The sequence below is a fragment of the Sceloporus occidentalis genome, unplaced genomic scaffold (genome assembly GCF_023333645.1).
Source record: "Sceloporus occidentalis isolate IW3139 unplaced genomic scaffold, rSceOcc1.0.p SCAF_1, whole genome shotgun sequence".
Classification (NCBI taxonomy): domain Eukaryota; kingdom Metazoa; phylum Chordata; class Lepidosauria; order Squamata; family Phrynosomatidae; genus Sceloporus; species Sceloporus occidentalis.
Window position 1 is genome coordinate 100204107 of NW_028316981.1, and position 21897 is coordinate 100226003.

The 21897-nt window shown below is 40.1% G+C and overlaps 1 protein-coding gene across 9 annotated transcripts in view; it reads right to left on the reverse strand.

The window, feature by feature from the left end:
- MEIKIN (meiotic kinetochore factor) overlaps window positions 1–21897 on the reverse strand; it is a 35801-nt gene that overhangs the window by 4877 nt on the left and 9027 nt on the right. For 2 of the 9 annotated variants that reach the window (XM_089530511.1, XM_089530538.1), the window contains exons 4-14: window positions 18917–18968; window positions 17364–17424; window positions 15792–15929; window positions 13172–13294; window positions 11980–12004; window positions 11014–11075; window positions 7886–7980; window positions 6641–6724; window positions 4411–4494; window positions 3236–3361; window positions 201–290 (exon numbers count right to left, since the gene is read on the reverse strand). In XM_089530511.1, coding sequence (XP_089386637.1) covers window positions 201–290; window positions 3236–3361; window positions 4411–4494; window positions 6641–6724; window positions 7886–7980; window positions 11014–11075; window positions 11980–12004; window positions 13172–13294; window positions 15792–15929; window positions 17364–17424; window positions 18917–18968 — 940 coding nt within the window. Of the gene's footprint in view, window positions 1–200; window positions 291–1845; window positions 1918–3235; window positions 3362–4410; window positions 4495–6640; window positions 6725–7885; window positions 7981–11013; window positions 11076–11979; window positions 12005–13171; window positions 13295–15791; window positions 15930–17363; window positions 17425–18916; window positions 18969–21897 lie in introns of those variants that run through there. The other 7 variants (XM_089530565.1, XM_089530530.1, XM_089530521.1 and 4 more) reach the window with 7 other exon arrangements.

The following is a 21897-nucleotide window of genomic DNA, read 5'->3' on the forward strand; positions in this document are numbered from 1 at the left end:
TCAGGAGTAGGGAAAGTGTGGCCCATGGGCTGCACATAGGTCCCACTTTTGGAGAACCCCCCCGCAGATCCCCATATCCCTCAACCTGACCAAAAAAATTTTTTTTCCCCAAATTTCCTGGACCAATTTTTGAGATTTTCTTTTTGCCTTAAATTGTCCAGATATGCCTAAACTATAGCAAATGTGGCAGCTTAATTTACCTGAGGCTGAAAACAGCAGAAATTGGCCAAACGTGTTAGGTAGAAGTGACAGTGCATCACTTCCAGTTCACCTGGATCCTGCAGATGCAGCTGGTGGGAGCAAATCAAAAGAATGAAAATTGACTCAGCCTAAATCATTACTAATTCCAGAAAAAGGAGACCGATTGAATCAATGGTACCTCCATACTACAAGATGGGAACAGTGGCAGGATGTAGAAAGAAAGACCACATGCTAGATGGATGGACTCTATAAAGGAGGTCACAGGTATGAATTTGCAAGACCTAAGCAGAGAAGCGGAAGATAGGGAGTCTTGGAGATGTCTCATCCACAGGGTTGCCGTGAGTTAAGATCAGCTCAAAGGCAGTTAGCACCAACTTTCCTAAGTTTTTTGTGGGTTTTTGGGCTATGAGGCTGTGTTCTAGAAGAGTTTATTCATAATGTTTTGCCAGCAGCTGTGGCTGGCATCTTCTCTGAACACGTACAGAGAACTTTCAGATTATCTGAGATTTAAGAGAGATATGAAGCTGAAGAAGGGGGAAATCAGTATTTCACTAACCACCAAAAAGGAATACTAAAGAATAGCCAGTACTTATAGGGGAGAAAGTCAGAAAAGTGAAAGATGAGAATGTCTCTGGTTCCTCAACAGCTGAGGAGAGAGAGAAACTGCTCTCCCCACCACATGGGCAGAGAAATCTGAAAGAGCTGCCATCGTATTACCATATTAACCCATAGAAGAGTCATCCCAGGATTTGGGGGTCTTTTTTTGTCATAAATTTGTCGAATTATAGATGAGTATATATGATAGTAGTAAAGGAATACCTAGCTATAAGGGAATTCAAGTCTCCAGGACTGGGTTAACAGCACCCAAGAGTCCAAAAGAAATTTGCAGGTGTAATCTCTTTGAGAATTCTTGGAGAACAGGAGAAGTCCTAGCAAAGGGCAAATGTTGTCCCCATCTTCAGAAAGGCCAAAAAGAAGACCTAAGGCTTTACTGACCAGAACAGATCGGTCTATGCATATCTAGAAAGGGATGCTGTGATTACTAAGAGCCAGTATGGATTTATCAAAAACAAAGAATGCTAACTAATTTTATCTTTTGCTCTCTCTTTTTTGATAATGTCAACAGCATGGCAGATCGAGGATTGCTGTGGGCATAGTATATCTTGATTTCACAGAGGCATTTGACAAGTTCTCATAATATTTTTTCAGGTTAATGGGAGAATTGTGGACTAGACAGTGCTACAGACAGGTGGATCTGATGGCAGGTCTTCTCTCTATCCCAAGGGCTACTGGTGTGGTCTCAAAGGGATAGAAGAACAGGCAGGCAGGCAGGCAGGCAGGCAGGCAGGCACAGATCCATCATACCTATGCCCAACAACCAAGGAAAGACTCTCCTTCCATCCCAACTGCAAGTGCTGTGGCCTCAGAGGGAAAGAAGAACAGGCAAAATCAAATAGAATTAATAACTTCTTCCACTGCCATTCCCTTTTCCTTGTTGTTATGTTTTATTTAGATTGTAACCTTGAGGGCACGGAACTGTCAAACTAACAATTTGTAAACTTCTTTGGGAGATTTTCTGGCTGACAAGTGGGGTATAAATAAAGTAAGAAATTGGTTGACAGACCTAACCAAGAGAATGCTTACCAACTGTTGCTTTTCCTCCTGGAGGAGAAGAGGGGTGTTTCAGGATTCTTTCCTCAGCCTGGTGTTGTTTGACTTAGATGATGGAATAGAAAGCACACGTATCAAATTTGCAGTTGACACCAAATTAGGGGGCATAACTAATACTACAGAGGACAAGATCAGCATTCAAAATTACCATGGCAGATTAGAGAGCTGGGCCAAAGCTAACAAAATGAATTTCAATAGGGATAAATGTAAGATACTACATCTAGGTATGTTTTAGTTGGTAGCTGCTTTGATTATCTTGCTACAGAAAAGCGGGATAGAAATAAAAGTTTTATTTTTATTATTATTTATTATTAGGCAGGAAAAATGAAATGCACAAACATAGCATGGATGATCTCTGGCTTGAATGTAAAAAGGATCTAGGGATCCTATTACATAACAAGCTAGACATGAGTAAACAGTGTGATACAGCAGCAAAAAGGCAATGAAATTCTGGACTGCATCAACAGTAGTGTCAGGATCAAAAGAAGTAATGCCACTCTATTCTGCTTTGGTCATACTTCTCCTGGTCCAATTCTGGACACCACAGAAGGATATTGACAAACTGGAATGAGACCTGAGAAGTGCAACCAAGATATAAAAGGTCTGGAGATCAGGCCTTATCAGGAACAGCTAGGGAGCTAGGTATGTTTAGCTTAGAGAAGAGAAGTCTGAGAGCTGATATGATAGCTATCTTGAGGTATCTGAAGGGATGTCATGTAGAAGATGGCGCAAGTTTGCTTTCTTTTGCTCCAGGGACTAGAACATGAACCAATAAATTCAAATTACAATAAATAAATAAATAAATAAATAAATAAATAAATAAATAAATAAATATTAAAACAAATTAAAAAATTAAAAAATGAAAGAAAGGAAGGAAGAAAGAAAGAAAGAAAGAAAAAGAAAAAGATTTGACCTAAACATTAGGAAGAGCTTGTTAACTATAAGAGTAGTTTGATATTGGAATGGACTGTCTCAGAGGATGGTGGTTTTTCAACAGGGATTGGGTGGACATCTTTCAGGAGTGCTTTAGTTGTATATTTTTGCATAGCAAGGAGTTGAACTAAATGGTTCTGGATCTCTTCCAACCCTAATATTCTATGACTCTATCAAGTTTGTATTGATTAAATGAGTCTAATCTAAGATTAATATTTGGATTTAAGGCTTCTGACTAAAAATACACACTTCAATTTTTCTTTAATTATTATATCTGTATTCATAAGTCAAGCATAGGGAATTTTTGAGTGGTGAAGTTATTTGTGGTGCTAGTATACTTTGACTACTTTTTTAAAATGCAAGAACAGTCTTAAAATATTTTAGGTTAGCAATGCAACAAAGGTAGAAATGTAAGTAATAGGCATATAACCTGATAAATCGTCTGTTTTGGAGACAGGGTTGCAGGAACAATTTCTTCTGAATTGACATATACACTATTTGTGTTTGGTAAGAAATCTTCACTGAGGGAGCCTTTGTGCACTGATGACAAGTCCAGCTATACCAAAGCAAGACAAAAATACAAGGAATTGTTATAAAGTAGTAAGCTCCTCTATTAACTCTAGGAAACATCTAGATGAAGTTCCTCCCTCAGCCTGTGTGCCTGATATGGATCTTGACAAAGAATGATAGACAGTGTTCCTTTGCCATTACATTACTGTAATTGGTCACTCAGTCCCATCTCATCCCCCCCAGATACTTCCATAACTCTAAGGTAATTATAGTTATAAATCAGAAGGGAGTAAAAAGTATGCTTATCTTTATGAGCTGGGTAAAAACTGAATGTAGTTGCTCACTATCCCTGAATGTATAAATATCAATCATGCAAACAATACTGCCAGTGTGCACTATTGGACAGAGGAGACTTGGATTGGGTACACCTCAGCTAACTCCCACGCAACTATAAAGTTTATCTTTGATAAGTCAGTCTCTCTCTCTCAATTTTTCATTCTCTCTTTCTTTCAAAATCAAGACTAACCCATCCTTCACAGAGCTATTGTAAAAATAAAATAGAAGTTTGTGCAGAGGGATAATGTTTAGCTATGTTTAGACAATAACACAGAAATAAATTTGTTGAATAACAGTCAGTGAACTTAGTTGTACTATTTTGTTGAGGTTAGCTGTACTATTTTTCCTATATATATAAAAATGTGTGAAAATGTAATCAGTAAGCATTTTCACCATTCATTCAAAAGCTGAATCATTCATTTCTAAATCTGCTATTTTCACTCTAAATATGTACTTTTTCTTCCAGTATGGAAGTTGTTCTCTTTGTAAAATATGTTATTATAGCCTTTTGAATACATTCTGAGAAATGTTTCAAAAGCCAGATATTTATGTGAATAAATTAAATGTTGCTAGCTGTTATTGAAACTGATTTTGCAATCTATTTGAAACCAGAAGCAACAGCAAGATCGAACTTTAAACATATTATACATACATACACATATACACACATATTAATTCCACTTAAAAAATAAAAAACAATGAATAGTAACCAAAGTCCAAACTTAATCGTGAGATATTTGTTAAACATATTTCACTAACCTCTACTTCTTCTGGTTGTAGAAATGCTGTACTTGCTAGGACTTCTCTATTCCTTCCTAGGTTCACTGATCTGGAACTGATCTCCTATATACAGGCAAATAATCTTATCACAAGCAAATTGCTAGGGCTGCTGTTAATTGGAAAATACTTCATTTCATTCATGCAGAAATATCAATCTACCTGAAACTCATGTCTATTTGTATCTTGATGTCTAATTTAATTCCTTCACATGGCAGAAATCCTTTTGACACAGATAACTGGATTCTCTAAGAACTCTCATCTATCACCACATACTTTTAACTTCATTTAAAAAAACAACAGAATGTCAAGTGGACATTTTTTTTTGCTAAGAACCTTTTTCCAGAATGGTTTTTAAAATCCAAATTAAGTTAACCTGCATTTTCCTGGAGTCTATTAAATGATGAGGGTTAGGTACTAGATAAGGGGGGTGGGCAGCAGGAGAGAGGAGAAATCCATTCTCTGGACTATGTTCCTTCAAGTTGGTACCTTCCAAATGCTTTGGACTACAATTTCATAAGTCTCATCCTGTGTGGTCAGCGGTCATACTCACTGGTATGGTAAAATTATAATCCAACGTGTCCGTAATGCTGTCTATGGCTGGTAGGAGTTATGGTGACAGACTGTTGCATTGTGCAAGAATTTGCCTCAAAACACATTATTAGTACTGACTAGCTGGCCAGCAATGGTAAAACCACTGCCTATAAAGAAATCCAGAGTAAAGATTGGACACATTGATTCAATGGCCCCTATATCTTGGCCTCAGTTTGCTCTTGCTGAAAAACAAAGTTGGGTGTAGACTAATTAACTCTATACTAGGGATGTAGGTCAGTTTATATGTAACAGTAAGTGGAAAATGCAAAAGTTGCCCCCCTCTACAAGTTGTTGGACTGCAGCTCCCATCAACCCTAGCTAGTAGAGCTAATGGTGAAGAATGTGAGGCTTGGATTCATGAACTCCATTCCGTCAGTGTAGTCTGACACTGTTTTTAACAATAATGATTTCATTCAAAAGCAACAAAATATGGCATGTGTAAAATATAGTTTATTACCAAGCTAGCAGCTTCATATGCTACAGTCTGCTTAGACCCATTCTGTGGTCTACTTCTTGGTCACACAAAGGTATGACAGAATGGTGGATTTTACAGATATCAATGTGCTCAATTTTGTAATAAATGTCAATTTCAGATATAGTTAAATACTTTACAGTGAACATCCTTGAAAACAGACCAGTAGCCAGTGGAGTTATTTTCTTTATACCCAGTGCCAGTTAGCAATCTGACCACGGAATTTGGACTCGCTGAAGTTTCGAAAGAATTTCTAGAGGCAGTCCCATGTAGATAGCATTACAGTAATTCCAACTGGATATAATCAAGGCATGTGTTGCCATCTAACATCTCCAGGAATGGGCAAAGCTAGTGTATTGGCTTTAAGTGTGTAAACACACTCCTGGCTACCTCTGAAACCTGGGCATCCAGTCTCAGCTTTAAAATAGGAAATTTATTATGAAAATCTGCTTTCTGATACAATTTCTAATCACTAAACAACAAATCCTATTTATTATAAATCTTGAATCATTATAAGGAGCCTTGGTGGTGCAGTGGTTAAATGCCTGTACTGCAGTCACTCACTCACAAACCGTAAGGTTGCGAGTTCAATACCGACAAAAGGGCTCAAGCTTGACTCAGGCTTGCATCCTTCTGAGGTGGCTAAAGTAAGTATCCAGATTGTTGGGGGTTATTAGCTTACACTTTGTAAACCGCTTAGGAAGTGCTTAAGTGCACTGATAAGTGATACAGAAATGTACTTGCTATTATCAGACCACCTTTTTATTTATTTTTTTCAGATTTCCAGAGTATTTTAATCTAGAACATATGTATTACTGTACTTCTATTAGAAATGGTAGGATTACAATATAGTTAAAGCAGAAGCTACCAAAAACACACCTAAAACAAGGTGCTCATAATCTTTCAATCTGACATTAAGGAACAAAACTAGCTCAGCCTTGACTGATCTTAGAGGAAATATACCTGCATGAAATTTCCATTGTGCATTAATAGCACACAAAAATGAGAATACATTTCACAGTGCCAGTACATTAAATGCTTTGTCAATGGACATCTTTCATGTTATCACTTCCTACACCACTGTTCAGTTCAACCTTCCCCATTGCCATAACCCTAGTGGTCAAATACTACAAGAAAACCACTTACCATTTTAGCATCTTGTTCTTTTGAGGCTACATTTTCAGCTGGATTTCTGCAAGCTATGTCTGGCTTGCTTTTTCCAGCTGAACTCTGTAAAAAAAAGTAAAGTATAAGGAAGAAGACCTGTCTATTTTGCTTTTGTAATTCATTTCCCCCCTGCACTTCATTTTCTTGGACTGTTGCTCATCCGTCTACAATAAGATGAGGAACATTATGTTAGCACATAGTTAACACTAGCATAACTCAGCATCTTTCCTCGTCACCTAGTGTATTCCCAAACCATCTTCCCCATCATCTACATAACAGAAATAAGTCTAGGTAGTGGTAGGGAAGTTGGCAGCACCAAGGTGCAGAACTGGAGGTAAAATCAGCAAGCAGGATACAGGGAGCTTGGATACTGGGTACAAAGAGTTGCTTCACTCAGAAATGTGGAGACAGGGGTGGGAATGCCTCCACATAATCCATGAGCTGCCCATGATGGAGAAAGTTATACACATACCCCTAACATGCTCTGTAAGTATTTCTCCAGCGCATACTATTAATTGCCAATGTTTGGCTAAAGTGACATGTACAGAAAACCTGCCCAAGATGGACAATTAATCAATTATAATCCCAGGTTAAAATAAACTAGCAGACATGAATACTAGCTTTCTAGTCTGAGAAACCATGGGATGGTCCTATGTTTATTCAAAAGTAGCAGGTTCAAGTTTTGTCAAGTGGAATTGTTCTCCCACTTCTTGTCTAGATTTATCAATAAACAGGAATGTGTCACTACAGCATGTGACTATCGAAACATGCACACCAAAAGAAAATAGTTTTCTTAATTGCCTGCAAACAAATTTAAAAAAACACACACTTTGCTTGAAGAATTTCACTACCATGACTCATGGTGAAGGTAGTTGTGGTTATCCCTGCCAAGCATCCATTGGGACAAAAGCCTTCCAGTTAATACAGAAACCAGGAAAACTGGTATTGTGGTTTAATCAGGGGTGGCCCTGTTATTAGGCAGAGAGTGGTGATATTGCTGGGGTGGGTGGGAACTAGTATAAAAGGGAGGGAAAGCAAGGGTGTGTGCCACATGGACTCCTTCGAGCCCCAAAGCTAGCATAAAGCCATCAAACATGGTGTAGAATGTTGTCCTGTTTCCAGTGTGTTGGAATAAGTTTCAGCTCCCAGACAGAGTGGCTATAAATATGTGGTAGTACCATCTGAAATGTATACAAAGCAACCTATGATCATTGAAGTTATCACCTGTGTTTTATACTTCGGAGGCAACAACAAAGGGCCAGAAGATCGTGATTTAGATCTTAATTCCATTGTAGACAAAATTTTGTGTACTTTCTTTCCTGCAAAATATATACATATATGAAAAATTATACTTCTCTTCAAGTGATCTGAAAAAGCCAATTCTGCTATTTTTCATGGGCTGACCTGCATCACTATTCATTTAATCCCGTCTAGCTTCAATTTCTTTAATGATGTCTTAACACTATTGTCTATTACTTCATTCAAAATCATTCTATGTGGTTGGAATGAGATTCTAAACAGTATTTCCACTTGCAAGTACAAAGCCAAGGAGTGTCAGTTACTCTGGATGAATCACTTTGCACAATTATGGTAGGCATAGCAACCAAGAAAGATTGGGGTGCAGACTACAGCCAGGAGAAGCCACAGTAGTTCACCTTTTTACAGCACTGTCCATACTAGTATCCAGTTTGAATCCAGTCTCAGCTGCTGTGCCAGTATTTCCACAACCTGCTGTCTTCTGATTGCTTCACTGAGCATTAAAAGATAGCAGGCAATTTGAAAACCTTGCCTTTCTCTTCCTCATTCTAGTAATTACCATTCTCACATGTTCATTTCTTTCTTGCTCTGCAAAATTTTCCTCCTGTCGTTTCATCAGGCCTTCTTAACTGCCCCTTTATCCACCACCACCTACCTATTTCCCACCTAAAAAAGAGTCTGAGCCATCTTGCACAAACTCCATTACAGTGCCCTCCCTAGGGTGAATAATAAATTGATAAGGCATAGGTGAAACAACACAGCTGACGTATGGAGAAGGGTTAGCATAGATCAGTGATGGCAAACCTTTTTGGAGTCGAGTGCCTGAACTAAAAGTTTTTCTGGCACCAGATGTTACCCAGGGCTGGGAGTGGGACTTCCAGAGTGGGACTCCCTCCACCCCGGTGCCTTTCCCAGCCTCCATCTGTCTCTGAAGATGGTGGCTAGGAAAGGTCTGGGAGGAGGAGGAACAGTTGCACACACCTGTTACACCTTCTCTTTGCTGGGTGCAGGACCAAATGGCATCATGTGCCACCTCTGGCATGTATGCCATAGGTTCGCCATCACAGGCATAGATCCTGGAATGAATCTGGGCAACAAAATATTTTCTTCATAAGTATTTCTGAAATCTCTTAGCCACAGAAACCCATTAGGTGACCTTGGGGACATCATGCTATCTCAGCTTTAGAGGCAAGCAATAGCAAATCTCCTATGAATGAATCTCACCAAGAAAGCCTAGGACAGGATCACCATAAGACAGAGTCATCCTCAAGGCACATAACAAGAAGCAATCTTGTGGCATGTTTGGAGCCAGTCCAATGTTTTGACTGCAAGATACTGTCAAACGTGTCCTCATGCAAATAAAGGCCAATGTGGAATTGCAGTGACGCACCTACTAGAAGCTTTAGGCCATCTCAAATACTTGCTAGTGTTTTGTGCTCTGAATGAGCACTGGGTCAGTATGTGATTTTAAGGCATTAATAGAAAATGGTCGTTGAGGTGTGGGTGTCTCAAAGTTTAGTGTGAGAGGCATACCTATAAATTCATTTCTACCCATGCTGGCATGGACATAAAATGCTCAACAGTATCAGGCATCCAAAAGCAGCATGGTGGGGTTTCCCATAGGAATTACACCCCCCCACACACACAAAAAAATCAGCAACACTGGGGTATTTCATAAGAGTGTCATGAAATATGAGGCTGGATACGTGACATGCCACAGAGACCACTTTCTTGAAGAGAAGGGTGGATGATTTGAGATGATGAAAAGTTCAGGCCACTAGGTATTGATCTCTTCATATGCTTGTTATAACGTGCATTAGGATGCCATGAATGATGGTGCCTTGTATTATAAATGGGTGACCTATCTCCAACTTCCTTGTCTCATCCTTTTCCCATCCTTCTTCCCTGCATGATCGCGGAAAGGACTTTCAGACGATGTTGAGCTGATCCAGACTTTGTCCCAACTGGGAAGTGTAAATGACTGCAATTGACATTGCGCTGAACCTGTCACTGTCCCATCAGTGAGGTGGAATTGTTCTGTCCTTGCCCTTCATTTTGCATTAATGGAAAAACCCGTTAATACAATTCCACTTCACTGACAGTTGAATGACAGGATCAGTGCAAATGTGTGAATGTCTTTCATGTGATCTCTGTCTTGGATGGGATAAGGATGGGTTTTGTTCCCGTTTCCCATATGATAATCTCCTCTGAGCCTGCAGAGAACCTGCAATAACTATAGGGCTTTGAGCTTCTGGTAAGTGATAGGTTGCTGAAGAAGGGCCGCAATCCATATGAATACTTTTCTTCCTCATTTAAAATTATATTTAAATCATGCTTTAATTCAATTATTTTTCAGTATTTGAATTTTTGTATGTTTTAATTGTACTTTGTTTAGTCTTGACAGCTGCACTGAGTCTCATTTTTGAGTGAAAAGGCAGGATACAAATCTAAAAATTCAATAAATACACAAATAGCTCTTTCAGTATCCCATGGGAGAGTGACCTACAGTACCCCTGTCCACCCTGTGGTAATACTAGCCTGGAAACTAAGGAAGAATAAGGAAAAATATTTTTTGCATCAACTAGACATGGGAAATTTTGTATCTGATGGTTGAGTCCAAAATAATTTGTTTTGCAATTTTATTTTAAAATGTGCATATTTACCACAACCAAATTCCTATTGGCTAATAGAAACTGACAGGTACAAAACCTGGATCTAATTTGTGGGTTTCTGACCAGTCTTCAGAAAATATATGCATGTATAAAGTGTTCTAAAAATAATCCTTGATAATTAAAGGAGGAGGAAGAGAGATGAAGCACCTTATATGATTTAAAGGTTATTTCACCAGAATTAGCAAGATAGGATATCTACACATGTTCCACTGAAGATAATGAAGCAATACACAGGAAGAGGAGAAGGAAGTTATTTTCATTATGAGAATTTTAATACTAAAATTGCTCTCAAACCCTAGCTATTTGTTGAGACACCACCACATATAGGTCCTGTGACACAGCTCTTTTTAAACAGCAAATATGGCAAAAATGGATTACTTATTTATACAAAGCAATTGGCTTATTTAGAATGATGTTAGTTACCTGCTACTACAACTGAAGAATTTGTCAGTTCAGAATGCAGTTTCTGTTGGGATGATCTGCCACTAACAAAAAACAAAACAAAAAACAGTCTAAAGCATTAACTTATTTTACATTCAAGTACTTTAAGAAGTAGGCAGAAGCTTTACTACTCAAAACTGTGCCTCTTTTAAAATCAAAATTGTTTATAACAATTATATATAGAGTGAATATGTAAAATGGTCAATTATCAGTGATAAGGTAATTTGGGAGTAACAAAATGCTTTCAGTGACCCCAGAGATGCAGCAACCTAGAAATTGCCTTCTCTAAGTGGATAGCTATAACTGCTACGGTACATCTCTGCAACCGCTTCAGAGGTAGTGGTAGAAGCTGCACCACCAAGGCAACACACTTGATTTCTGTATAGCACCAGAAATTGGAAAGGACCCAGTTCACATGAAACAATCCTCAGTGGATCATTGTGAGAAAAATAAATGACTAGGTAAAGTGGCATAACATGAAACAGTGAATAATTTTGATCACAAATACACAGGGTGCAAGATAGAGAAATTGAAATCACATGATCAGACATCCTGATCAGGTGAGGATAACCAAGTACAGAATCATAAGGTTGAAATAGTACTGCTTCTGTACTGGGCCTACACTATAGTTAGCACTCTCAGTTTTTATAGCACCAGTCACCAGTTGAGGAGGAAAGAATAAGTTAAGCCCCCAGACGCAATCAGTTAATTTGTTACATGATATTCCTGCAGAGCAGTGCACACATAATCCATTACAGCTTATACAGGGACTGTGGTGTGCAAGTGAATACATTTAGAACCCAGTAAAGTTGCTTAGAAATATATCTTTATTCAAGTAATCACTTTGTGGTTATAACTTATTATATTGGTGGAGGCTATCAATATGGGGGGGATCTTTTCTACAATTTTAAAAGAGTCCAAATGTTTTGCTTATATATTATATATTACCATGTAATCCTCTGGTCTTGACCTCCTACAATGGAGAATAAATTCAACAGAGGCATTTGATTAGGAACAGAAAAAGCAGTGATCCTAACAGCTCAACAAGATACAAAACTGGAGCATCCTTTGTCTTAGGCCAAACTAAGCATTCATCAGGAAACATGGATCTGGAAATTCAAGGCACTACCTCCCTAATCAAATGATAATGGGATAGTGGTGATTTGCATGAGAAAAGTGTCAAGAGGAGGTACTTTCCCTTTCTTGTGGCTTCTCTTGTCCAGTTTCCATCCCCAAGCTGCTTTATTTCTAAACAAACATTTGCTCCATCAAAACTGAAAAAGCAGATGGCTGGGAAATTTTGTTAATTAAAGTTTGTATATCCTTCCAGTGTGTTTGCCTTACTCAAGGTAGCAAACATGATGTCAAAAAATAAAATTACAAAATCAGCATATAAGCTAAGCATAACAAAATGGACAAAATGGAGATGGTCAGATAGGTAAGAGTCTGCCACATAAAATCCGCAAACTGGAGGTCAAATGCCTACCAAGAGAAAAGAAATGTTTGAACCATGCAGCAAAATCAATGGGAAAGGCTCCAAGTTTCATTTTAAGCAGCATAATCATCTTAATAGTACATCACCTTCCAAAAGGAATAAGGAAACAGAGGCAGCCTCTTATTTTTCTTGCCTCTACAAATTCAGGGGAGGTACTGGGTAGAGGAAAGAGAACCAGCTAGTGAATTAGATACTTTATTCCCCCTTTAAAGAGCAGCAGATCTTTATAATCTTTAGAGAATCTAGAGTCTAAACAAAGTCAAAATTTACAGAGGTGACAAGGAGTTTGTAGCAAAATGTTGCCATACTACAACTCTAATCTTCCCAGTTTTTGCTGGGGTTGATTAAGAATTGGGAACCACAATTTCCTTTCCCCATGTCACAGGACCAAAAGGCGGGGGGGGGGGGGGCCCTCTTGCACAAACAGCTGAATCTCAGCCACAGTTGGGCAGAGGAAAACCTCCCCAACAGAATCTCCTGGAGAAGGCAAGCTGGTAAGCAGCAAGCCACTTACTTGTTCTTCCTTGAAACTCGTCCACCTTTGCCACACAAAAATGGTGGAACTGCCTTTTTTGCTGCTGATTGTTTAGTTTGGCCTACAAAGGATAGACATTACTATCACAAATCATAACACTCTCCAGTTACCTAGTATCTTTGACAGATTTGGCAGCTGTGGCATCTTGTCTATGTTGGTAGCTTTGCTTGTATCCAAGAGGGTTGAATTTCTACATCCAAAGCATGGTCCTTCAGGACTATCACTGGTTCCTTCTGAATACAGGACACAATATGGTTGCCATCATTTTTTTATTCATTAGTTCTACAGAGTTAAGATTGCATTCATGCACAAATATCTCTAGAACAGCAACTACAGCTTTCAAAGGGAGTTAATATTTTGATGATTGGTGTGTAAAGCATGTAGACACAACCACCACCACCAATCCAACCTAAGCAATATTTGAGGGTATAATATAAACTTTAAGAACAGAAGAGACGAAAAAGTGAAATAGAACCTGAATGCTCAATGCAACTGTCCAATGGCTTGTATGCAGGCATAACAATCAATGGAGTGAAATAGAAGCTGACAAAAAACAAAGAACAAGACCCCTTTTCAAGAAGAAATCAAAGGAAATTTTTAAACAAGAGTGGGGATGCACTACGACCAGCAAGGGAACACACTACATGACCAGGAAGCAACAATACACTGAAGAACTATATAAGAAAGATAAAAGAGTGACAGATTCATATGAAGACCAACCTCAAATTTTAAAGAGCAAAATGGTAACCATACACAGAACAATTCAGAGAAATTAGTCACCAAGTATAGATGTCATACAAATACAGCTCTTCCAAGCTACAGAGACAGAATCCACTTTAGTTCTAACTAAAATCTGTCAATATATATATAGAAAACAAAACAATGGCCCATGGATTGGAAATGCTTGATATACATCCCAACTCCCAAGAAGGGAAACACCAGGAACTGCAGCAATTATAGGACCATTACATTAATTTCCCATGCAAACAAACTGATGATCAAAATTATACAACAAAGACTCTCACCATGGAGTGAGAAATGCCAGATGTCCACTCTGGGTTCAGGAAAAGAAGAGGCACTAGAGACCATACAGTGAACATATACAGTGGATCCTTGTTATACGCTGGGGTTTGGTTCCAAGATCCCCCATGTATAACAAAATCCGTGTATGCTCAAGTCCCATTAAGTATAATGACATAGCAAAATGGTGTCCCTAATAAAAAATGGAAAATCAAGGTTTGATATTTGAAATGTATACTTTTTGGGAACATTTTCAAACCGTGTATGCTTAAATCCGTGTATAAAAAATCCGTGTATAAGAAGGGCCGACTGTACTGGATAATAGAATGTACCAAAGAATTTCAAAAGAAAACCAGTCTGTGCTTTATAGTTGATAACAAAGCATTTGATTGTATAGATTACAAAAGACTATAGGTCACTCTTAAAGAAATGGGTGTGCCACAACATTTGACTGTCCTGATGCTTAACCTGTACTCAAGACAAGAGGCTACTGTTAGGACAGAATACAGAGAAATGGAATGGTTTCCAATTGGCAAGGGGTCAGGCAAAGCTGTATTTTATGTTTAACATGTATGCTGATCATATGGAAAGCAGAATTAGATAGAAAAGAAGGAGGCCAGAAAATTGGAGAAACAAACTTCAAGAATCTACAGTATGCAGATGATATCATAACACTAGCGGAAAATAGCAACTACCTGGAATCATTGCTGAAGAAAGACAAGGCAGAAAGTGCAAAGACTGGTTTACATCTGAACGTTAAGAAAACAAATATAATGGCCACAGATGATATAAACAATTTTAAAGCAGACAATGACGACATTGAAATAATTCAAGTTTTTCTATAACTTGACTCAGTAGTTAGTTAAAATGGAGACTGCAGGCAGGAAATCATAAGTAGACTAGGATTTGGAAGGACAACTATGAAGGAACTAGAGAATATCCTGACATGTAAAAATGTATCACAATACTTAAGTCAGGATGGTCCATGCTATTGTATTCTTCATTACTGGACATTCAACTTGTCAGTGAAGAAAACTGATAGGAAGAAAATAAAATCATTTGAAATGTTGTGTTGAAAAAAGAGTTCTATGGATACCATGGACTGTTAAAAAAAGACAAACAAATGGGCAAATAAAGCTTGAATTTTCCCTAGAAGCCAAGATGAGTAAACTGAGATTATTGCACTTTGGACACATCATGAGAAAACAGGACTCACTAGAAAATACAATAATGTTTGGTAAGGTAGCACTATGAAAAGAAAAAGACCACATTGTAGATGGAGCCACTCAATCAAGGAAGCCATGGCTCTGAGTCAACAAGACCTGAGTGGAGTTATTGAGGATAAAGTGATTTGGAGGTCTTTCATTCATAAGGTTGCCATAACTCAAAGTTCACTGGACAGCAGTTGTTAACCATGGTAAAATATACCCAAGTGTTGGAAATTAGAAAATGTAACTGAAATGAAAAAAAGTAATAAACCAAAAGTTCAGGAATAAAAGTATCCTGAGTTAATCAGTCATAATGGTTAAAGGAGCACTGTTTCCTAAATTAGAAGGAATGGTCAAGTTTATTAGGTCATCTTTATACTCTCAGTTGATCTGACTGACCAAATAAATGGCATACATTTTCATTTGCAAATACAAAAATATAAATTTGTACACACACTTTCATCCAGATTCCTCCTATACATAGAACATAAACCATGCATACTTAAACCTTTTTCATCTCTGAATATTTCAGGGGATGAGTAGTGAGTTGTGCAATCAGTAGATTCTGTACTGGAGCCCACTGAATCCACATCCAAACAGTCCAGCAGGAAAACTGAAACACCTGTGGGTAAAGTCATTCCTAGGAATCAAGGCAAAATGGTCAAAACTTTATATAATCTGAAATTACTAGATTTGGAAAATTATCCAATTTTGTCAAAAGATATTGCACATCAAAGACAAAGCCATATCAGACAATGCATTAAATGTTTATGTGCCTTTTATGTATCTGATTGTTTGTAATTAAAAAAAAGGGGGAGAGGGGGGAATCAGCATGGAGATTTCTACTGCAGGAGAGAATGTAAAGGTTAACTTTCTTCCCCATAGTCCCAAGAAAAATCCCACTTTATAAAGGACTATTAAAGCCTGTTACAGACTGCCAAAATAAAGCTGCTTCTGGTCTCTTTGGAGGTATGCTGTTTAAATGATGCATGGGTCCTAAGAATACGGAGGTCACGCCAAAGCCACACTCCATTCCTAAGCACTGGAGTGCAGCTTTGGTGCAGCTTCTGGATTCTTAGGATGCATGCATCATTTAAACAGCATACCTCCAAAGAGACCAGAAGCAGCTTTATTTTGGCAGTCTGTAACAGGCCTAAGTCTAGAAGAGATGATTCCATAGGACCCAGTGGAAGTGTACCTTCATGGAACTAGCTGAAGAGGGAATTCACTGAGACCAATATACAGGAAAGCAGAGTCTCTCTCTCTCTCTTTCTCTCTCTGTTTAAAGGAAATACTAAATAATTAAGAAAAGATGGCAAAAACAGTAAGATGGCAAAAAGTTGGAGCTAATGGGTTTAAGATTCCTAAATAGCTTTTCATGCTTTTATTATTTCAGTATTTATTAAACGCTTATAACCTTTCCAGCATGAAAACACCTTCACACATGCATGCACGCGCGCGCACACACACATACACACACACCATAAAATGCCAGTAAAAAGAAAAAATACTAATGGCAATAAAACAGAAGCAACTAAACTTCTTCCATTACAGACCATATCAGTCAGTCAATTAAAAAGCAGTTCATTCACCTTACTTCACTGACTGTTTTTAAATAGGAACCTTAACTCAAAAGTAGTAAATGGGGTAATGAAATGCACTTTCTGATTGAGCAGGACACTAACCAGCCCATTCAAATCACTGGTGGTAAGACTGAAATTTAACTCATAATCTACCCATTGTTAGACGATATGTCTAATTTACAGCCTGTCTTGAAATCTACTTGAATATTGAGACATCTCAGATAAATACGTAATTAGGTACACTTAGAACACTCACTGCTATTTCTAGAATCTCCCAGGAATTCACCTCTTTTGCTTTCTTCATCTCACATACAAAGGTGAACAAGTGAACTACGACATACGAATCGGTTCTCATGAGAAAAATCAGCAAGGTGGGTCACATTGATATATGGAAGCTCTTTAATGGCTGTTTAACATGATGGTTTGCCAAATGTTTAACACATCTTTGAAAAGAAAGAGTTTTTGATCCCAATGTACTTAGGTTGACTCACCTGAAGTGGTTTCACTATTTCTCAAGCTCTTTTTACTTGCAGAGTTTAAATTCAAAGAGTCCTAAGGGCAACAGTGAAAGATGCAGACATGCAAACAATTCATGATGTATTTCAATCAGACATCAATTATCACTATATAAAATACACAATAATATTTCCTACAAATGTTTCCTTAAGCAACAGAATTATTTTGCAGTCATCAATTCAAGCTCTGTTGTATAGTTTTGGCATTAGGAAATTAGTTCACAAGCAATGATTGTCAAAACCACACTTAGGGTGGATATATGATAGCAATAGCTACACAGAAGTCATTTTACATTCTTTTCAGTGGTATGTTTGTCACATGCACTGGCTCATTCTCACTCACTAAGTGCATATCCTAATTTTCACACATGCAGAGTCACTTTATATGACACAATAATATAGAGTCTATAGAAAGGTCCCCTCTGTAGAGATGTGAGATCATCAGAACTCAATTAAAGCTGCATCCATGTAGGAAGCTATCCATGTAGGACTAGCTTTCACCCCACGTTGATGTTAACTCAAAAACTGCCATGTAATCTCTGCACATTTCCAGTTGCTATAGAAGCCAACTTTTTTGAACAACTTTTTAAAAATAAATTTACAAATTTGTTTAATTTGTTTAATTATTTTTTTTAACAAAAATAGTTTTAAAATGTAAACAAATTTCCCACAAGTCAACTATTCAAAGCACTGGAAGTACTGTGACTTCTAGTGTTGTCAAAAATAATGTTGAAACTTTAAAAGGAGCAGAAAAAGCCAAAGGAGATGGTCAGGGAAACTCCTTTTTGAGGAAAGGTTAGAACACTTGGAGCTTTGCAACTGTGGAGGGGGGGGGGGGGGAAGGCAAGTAAGATGGGTGATTATAGTATATGTATGTATAAAATTATGAATGGTATGGAGAAAGCAGATGCTCATAATACTGGAACTCAGGCCATCCAATAAAGCAATGGGATCTGGCCCTATCCTGTGATAAAAGGACCTTAATGAGGGTCTAAATGACCCATCATTTGCTATTGCTGTTCAGTTTCTCTGAAAGTTCGCAGCAAACCCCAGGAGGAACAAACTGCCCACTCGCCCCTCACCTTACTTTTTGGGTAGTGAGAAGCCCCATGTCTCCCCCTCTGAAGTTGAAACAGGGTGTCTGGCTGTATCCACATAGCCAGGTGCCCTGTTTTGATATCACAGGCAGTGACGAGGGCTTCTCACTAGCTGCAGTGGAGGAGTAAACTAAGAGGTGTGCAGCAGTAATGGGTTTATGGTGTGGGGACAAGTGGATGTATAAACACCTGCCCATACCCACATCAGTCCAGGATCCATGTTGGGCCCTGGGCCAGGAAAGCACAGGCTCAGCCTGCCTCTGCTTAGCTCCTAAGTAGTGGGAGATGCTCATGTCCTGTTCGTGACTTCAAATATAAAAATAAGCACTTTGAATTGAGACCAAAAGCACATTGGTTCCCAGTTTGGTTAATACAAATGGATGTAGTATGATACAATTGTTTAAGGGCTTCAAACAGCCTTAAGGTTCATACCTTTGGTGCAGTCGTGTCCATTTCATTGATATCTTTATTCACTTCCATACTCCTGTTTTCATTATTTAAGAATGAAACATTATTTAGAGATGATTACACCACAATCATGGGAATGTATTTTTCACTGGCATTTAAAGTATTTTCTTATATTTGGAACCTCTTTTGACAAACAATGACTGCTCTTAATTTCAAATGTAATGCAGTTCATCAACACTAAACTCACATCAACTTGTTATCAGCTATTATGTTGGTCAAAACAAGAGCAGGGTGCTTATTTGGTAAGTCAACACTTATGTTTCATTGAGTCAATGGCTCTCCTCTAGTTGGGACTAACAATGACCTAAGGCTATTATGGTGGTTTGGGGGATTTGATACATAGGAACACCGTGTCCCTCACTAGGAACCACATCCGACAGACGTCCTATATCGAGTGTATTTACCTGACCCTAAAAGCGAGGGACAGTCTAGGGATTCTGTTGGTGTATCGGCCACCACGTGCGCTAACGGACTCCCTTAACGAGCTGACACAGCTGGTCATTGAACTGATGCTGGAGACGCCCAGGCTACTTGTCCTGGGCGACTTCAACATCTCCCTCACGGCCAGCTATGTTCCACCCGGTGCAGCTCGCGAATTCATGGATACCATGGCGGCCATGGGCCTGTCCCAGCTGATTCTGGGTCCTACGCATTGTGCGGGTAATACTCTCGATTTGGTCTTTTGCTCTGATGCGGAAAATCCGTGGGTGGAAATATCTAATATTTCCCCCCTGCCATGGACGGATCATTTCCTGGTTGAGGCGAAAATCAAGGTCTCTACCCAGATCCCTCCCGGGGGTGGTAGACCTATTAGGATGGTCCACCCTCGAAGGCTAATGGAACCCAAAAGGTTCCAGGAAGCCCTAGAGGGATACATGGTTGGAAGTGACGGCGATTCTGTTGATGCCCTGACTGGTATCTGGAATACCGGTCTCTTGAGGGCTATACACAGTATCGCTCCCAAGCGCCCTCTCAGACCCGCTTCCAAACGTAAGCCCTGGTATACGGAAGATCTCCGGGCAAGGAAGCGGGAGCTGCGACGGCTAGAGTACCGTTGGCGGAAACACCTTCGCTTAGACGACAAGACTCTCCTAGCCCAACTGTTAGAGGACTATGGAGAGGCGATACGAGCAGCAAAGAACTCGTTCTGTGGTGCTCGTATCGCGTCCGCGGAGTCGCGTCCAGCAGAGTTGTTCAGGGTAGTCAGGGAGCTAACTCAGCTCCCTCCTGCCCTGAACCAGATCCTTGAACCTTCTAAGGCCTGCTGCGACCAATTTAACAACTTCTTCGCGGATAAAACTTCTCGAATAAGCGAAGGTCTTAACGCCGACATTCAGGCAGAACCTAGGGTAGAGGCATCCAGGGCCTCCGTGGACTTTATTAAACTGGATCGGTTTGAGTTGGTAAGTACCGATGATGTGGACAAGATCCTCGGAAGTGTTCAGAAGACAACCTGCTCTCTCGATCCCTGTCCCTCGTGGCTAGCAGCCCGGGGGGACCGGCTGTAACTTTATTGTTACGCCGGATTATTAATACATCTTTGAGGGAAGGGCAATTTCCATCTGATCTTAAATTGGCCATTGTAAAACCTTTATTAAAAAAGCCCTCCCTCGACCCCCTGGTACATAATAATTATCGGCCAGTTTCACTGCTGCCATTTTTGGGGAAGGTGATCGAGAGGGCGGTTGCACTCCAGCTTCAGGCGGTCTTGGATGATACGGATTATCTGGACCCATTTCAAACTGGCTTTCGGGCGGGTTACGGGGTTGAGACGGCCATGGTCGCCTTGGTCGATGATCTCCGTCTGGGCATCGACAGGGGAAGCGTGTCCCTGCTGGTGCTCTTGGACATCTCATCGGCTTTCGATACCATAGACCATGGTATCCTTCTGGGGCGCCTAGCAGAGGTAGGGGTCGGTGGCACTGCGCTCCAGTGGTTCCGCTCCTATCTCTCGGGAAGGTCCCAGATGGTGCAGCTGGGAGACGTGTGCTCCGATGAGAGGGCCCTTAAAACTGGGGTCCCTCAAGGAGCCATTCTGTCTCCCATGCTATTTAACATTTACATGAAACCGCTGGGAGAGATCATCCGGAGACATGGGGCGCGGGGTTATCAGTACGCTGATGACACCCAAATAATCTTCTCTATGTCTCCGACTGATGCAGTGACTGAGGATGGCGTCTCTCCTCTCGTGGCCTGTCTGGAGTCAGTAATGGGCTGGATGAGGGAAAACCGACTCAAGCTGAATCCAGAGAAAACGGAGGTACTCGTGATAGGTTCCCCTGGTCCAGGAATGGCGGTGGTTCCACCTGTCCTGAACGGGGTCACGCTCCCTGTGAAGGACTCCGTGCGCAGTCTGGGGGTGCTTCTTGACTCGTCCCTTCGCCTGACTGCTCAGGTGAATGCGACGGTCAAGAGCACCTGTCATCAGCTTCGGCTTATTCGCCAGCTGCGCCCATACCTGGCCCAGAGGGACCTTGAAACTGTGATACATGCTCTGGTAACCTCGAGACTGGACTTCTGCAATGTACTCTACATGGGGCAACCCTTATACCAAACCCGGAAGCTACAAATGGTGCAGAACATGGCAGCCAGGCTGGTCACTGGTACGTCCAGGGCCAGCCATATAACACCGGTGTTAAAAGACCTGCATTGGCTGCCGATTCGCTTCCGGGCGCAATATAAGGTGTTGGTGATGACCTATAAAGCCCTAAATGGCTTGGGCCCAGGATACCTGAAGGACCGCCTCTCCCCATACATTCCGCCCTGCACCCTCAGAACATCTGGGCAGCAATTACTTAGGGTTCCCGGGGCGAGGTTTGTCTCCACTACTAGGAGGACATTCTCCATCGCCGCCCCGGCCCTTTGGAACACGCTGCCCATAGAGCTCCGCTCAGCTACCTCCCTGGCCCAATTTAGACGGGATCTAAAGACCTTCCTGTTTGGGA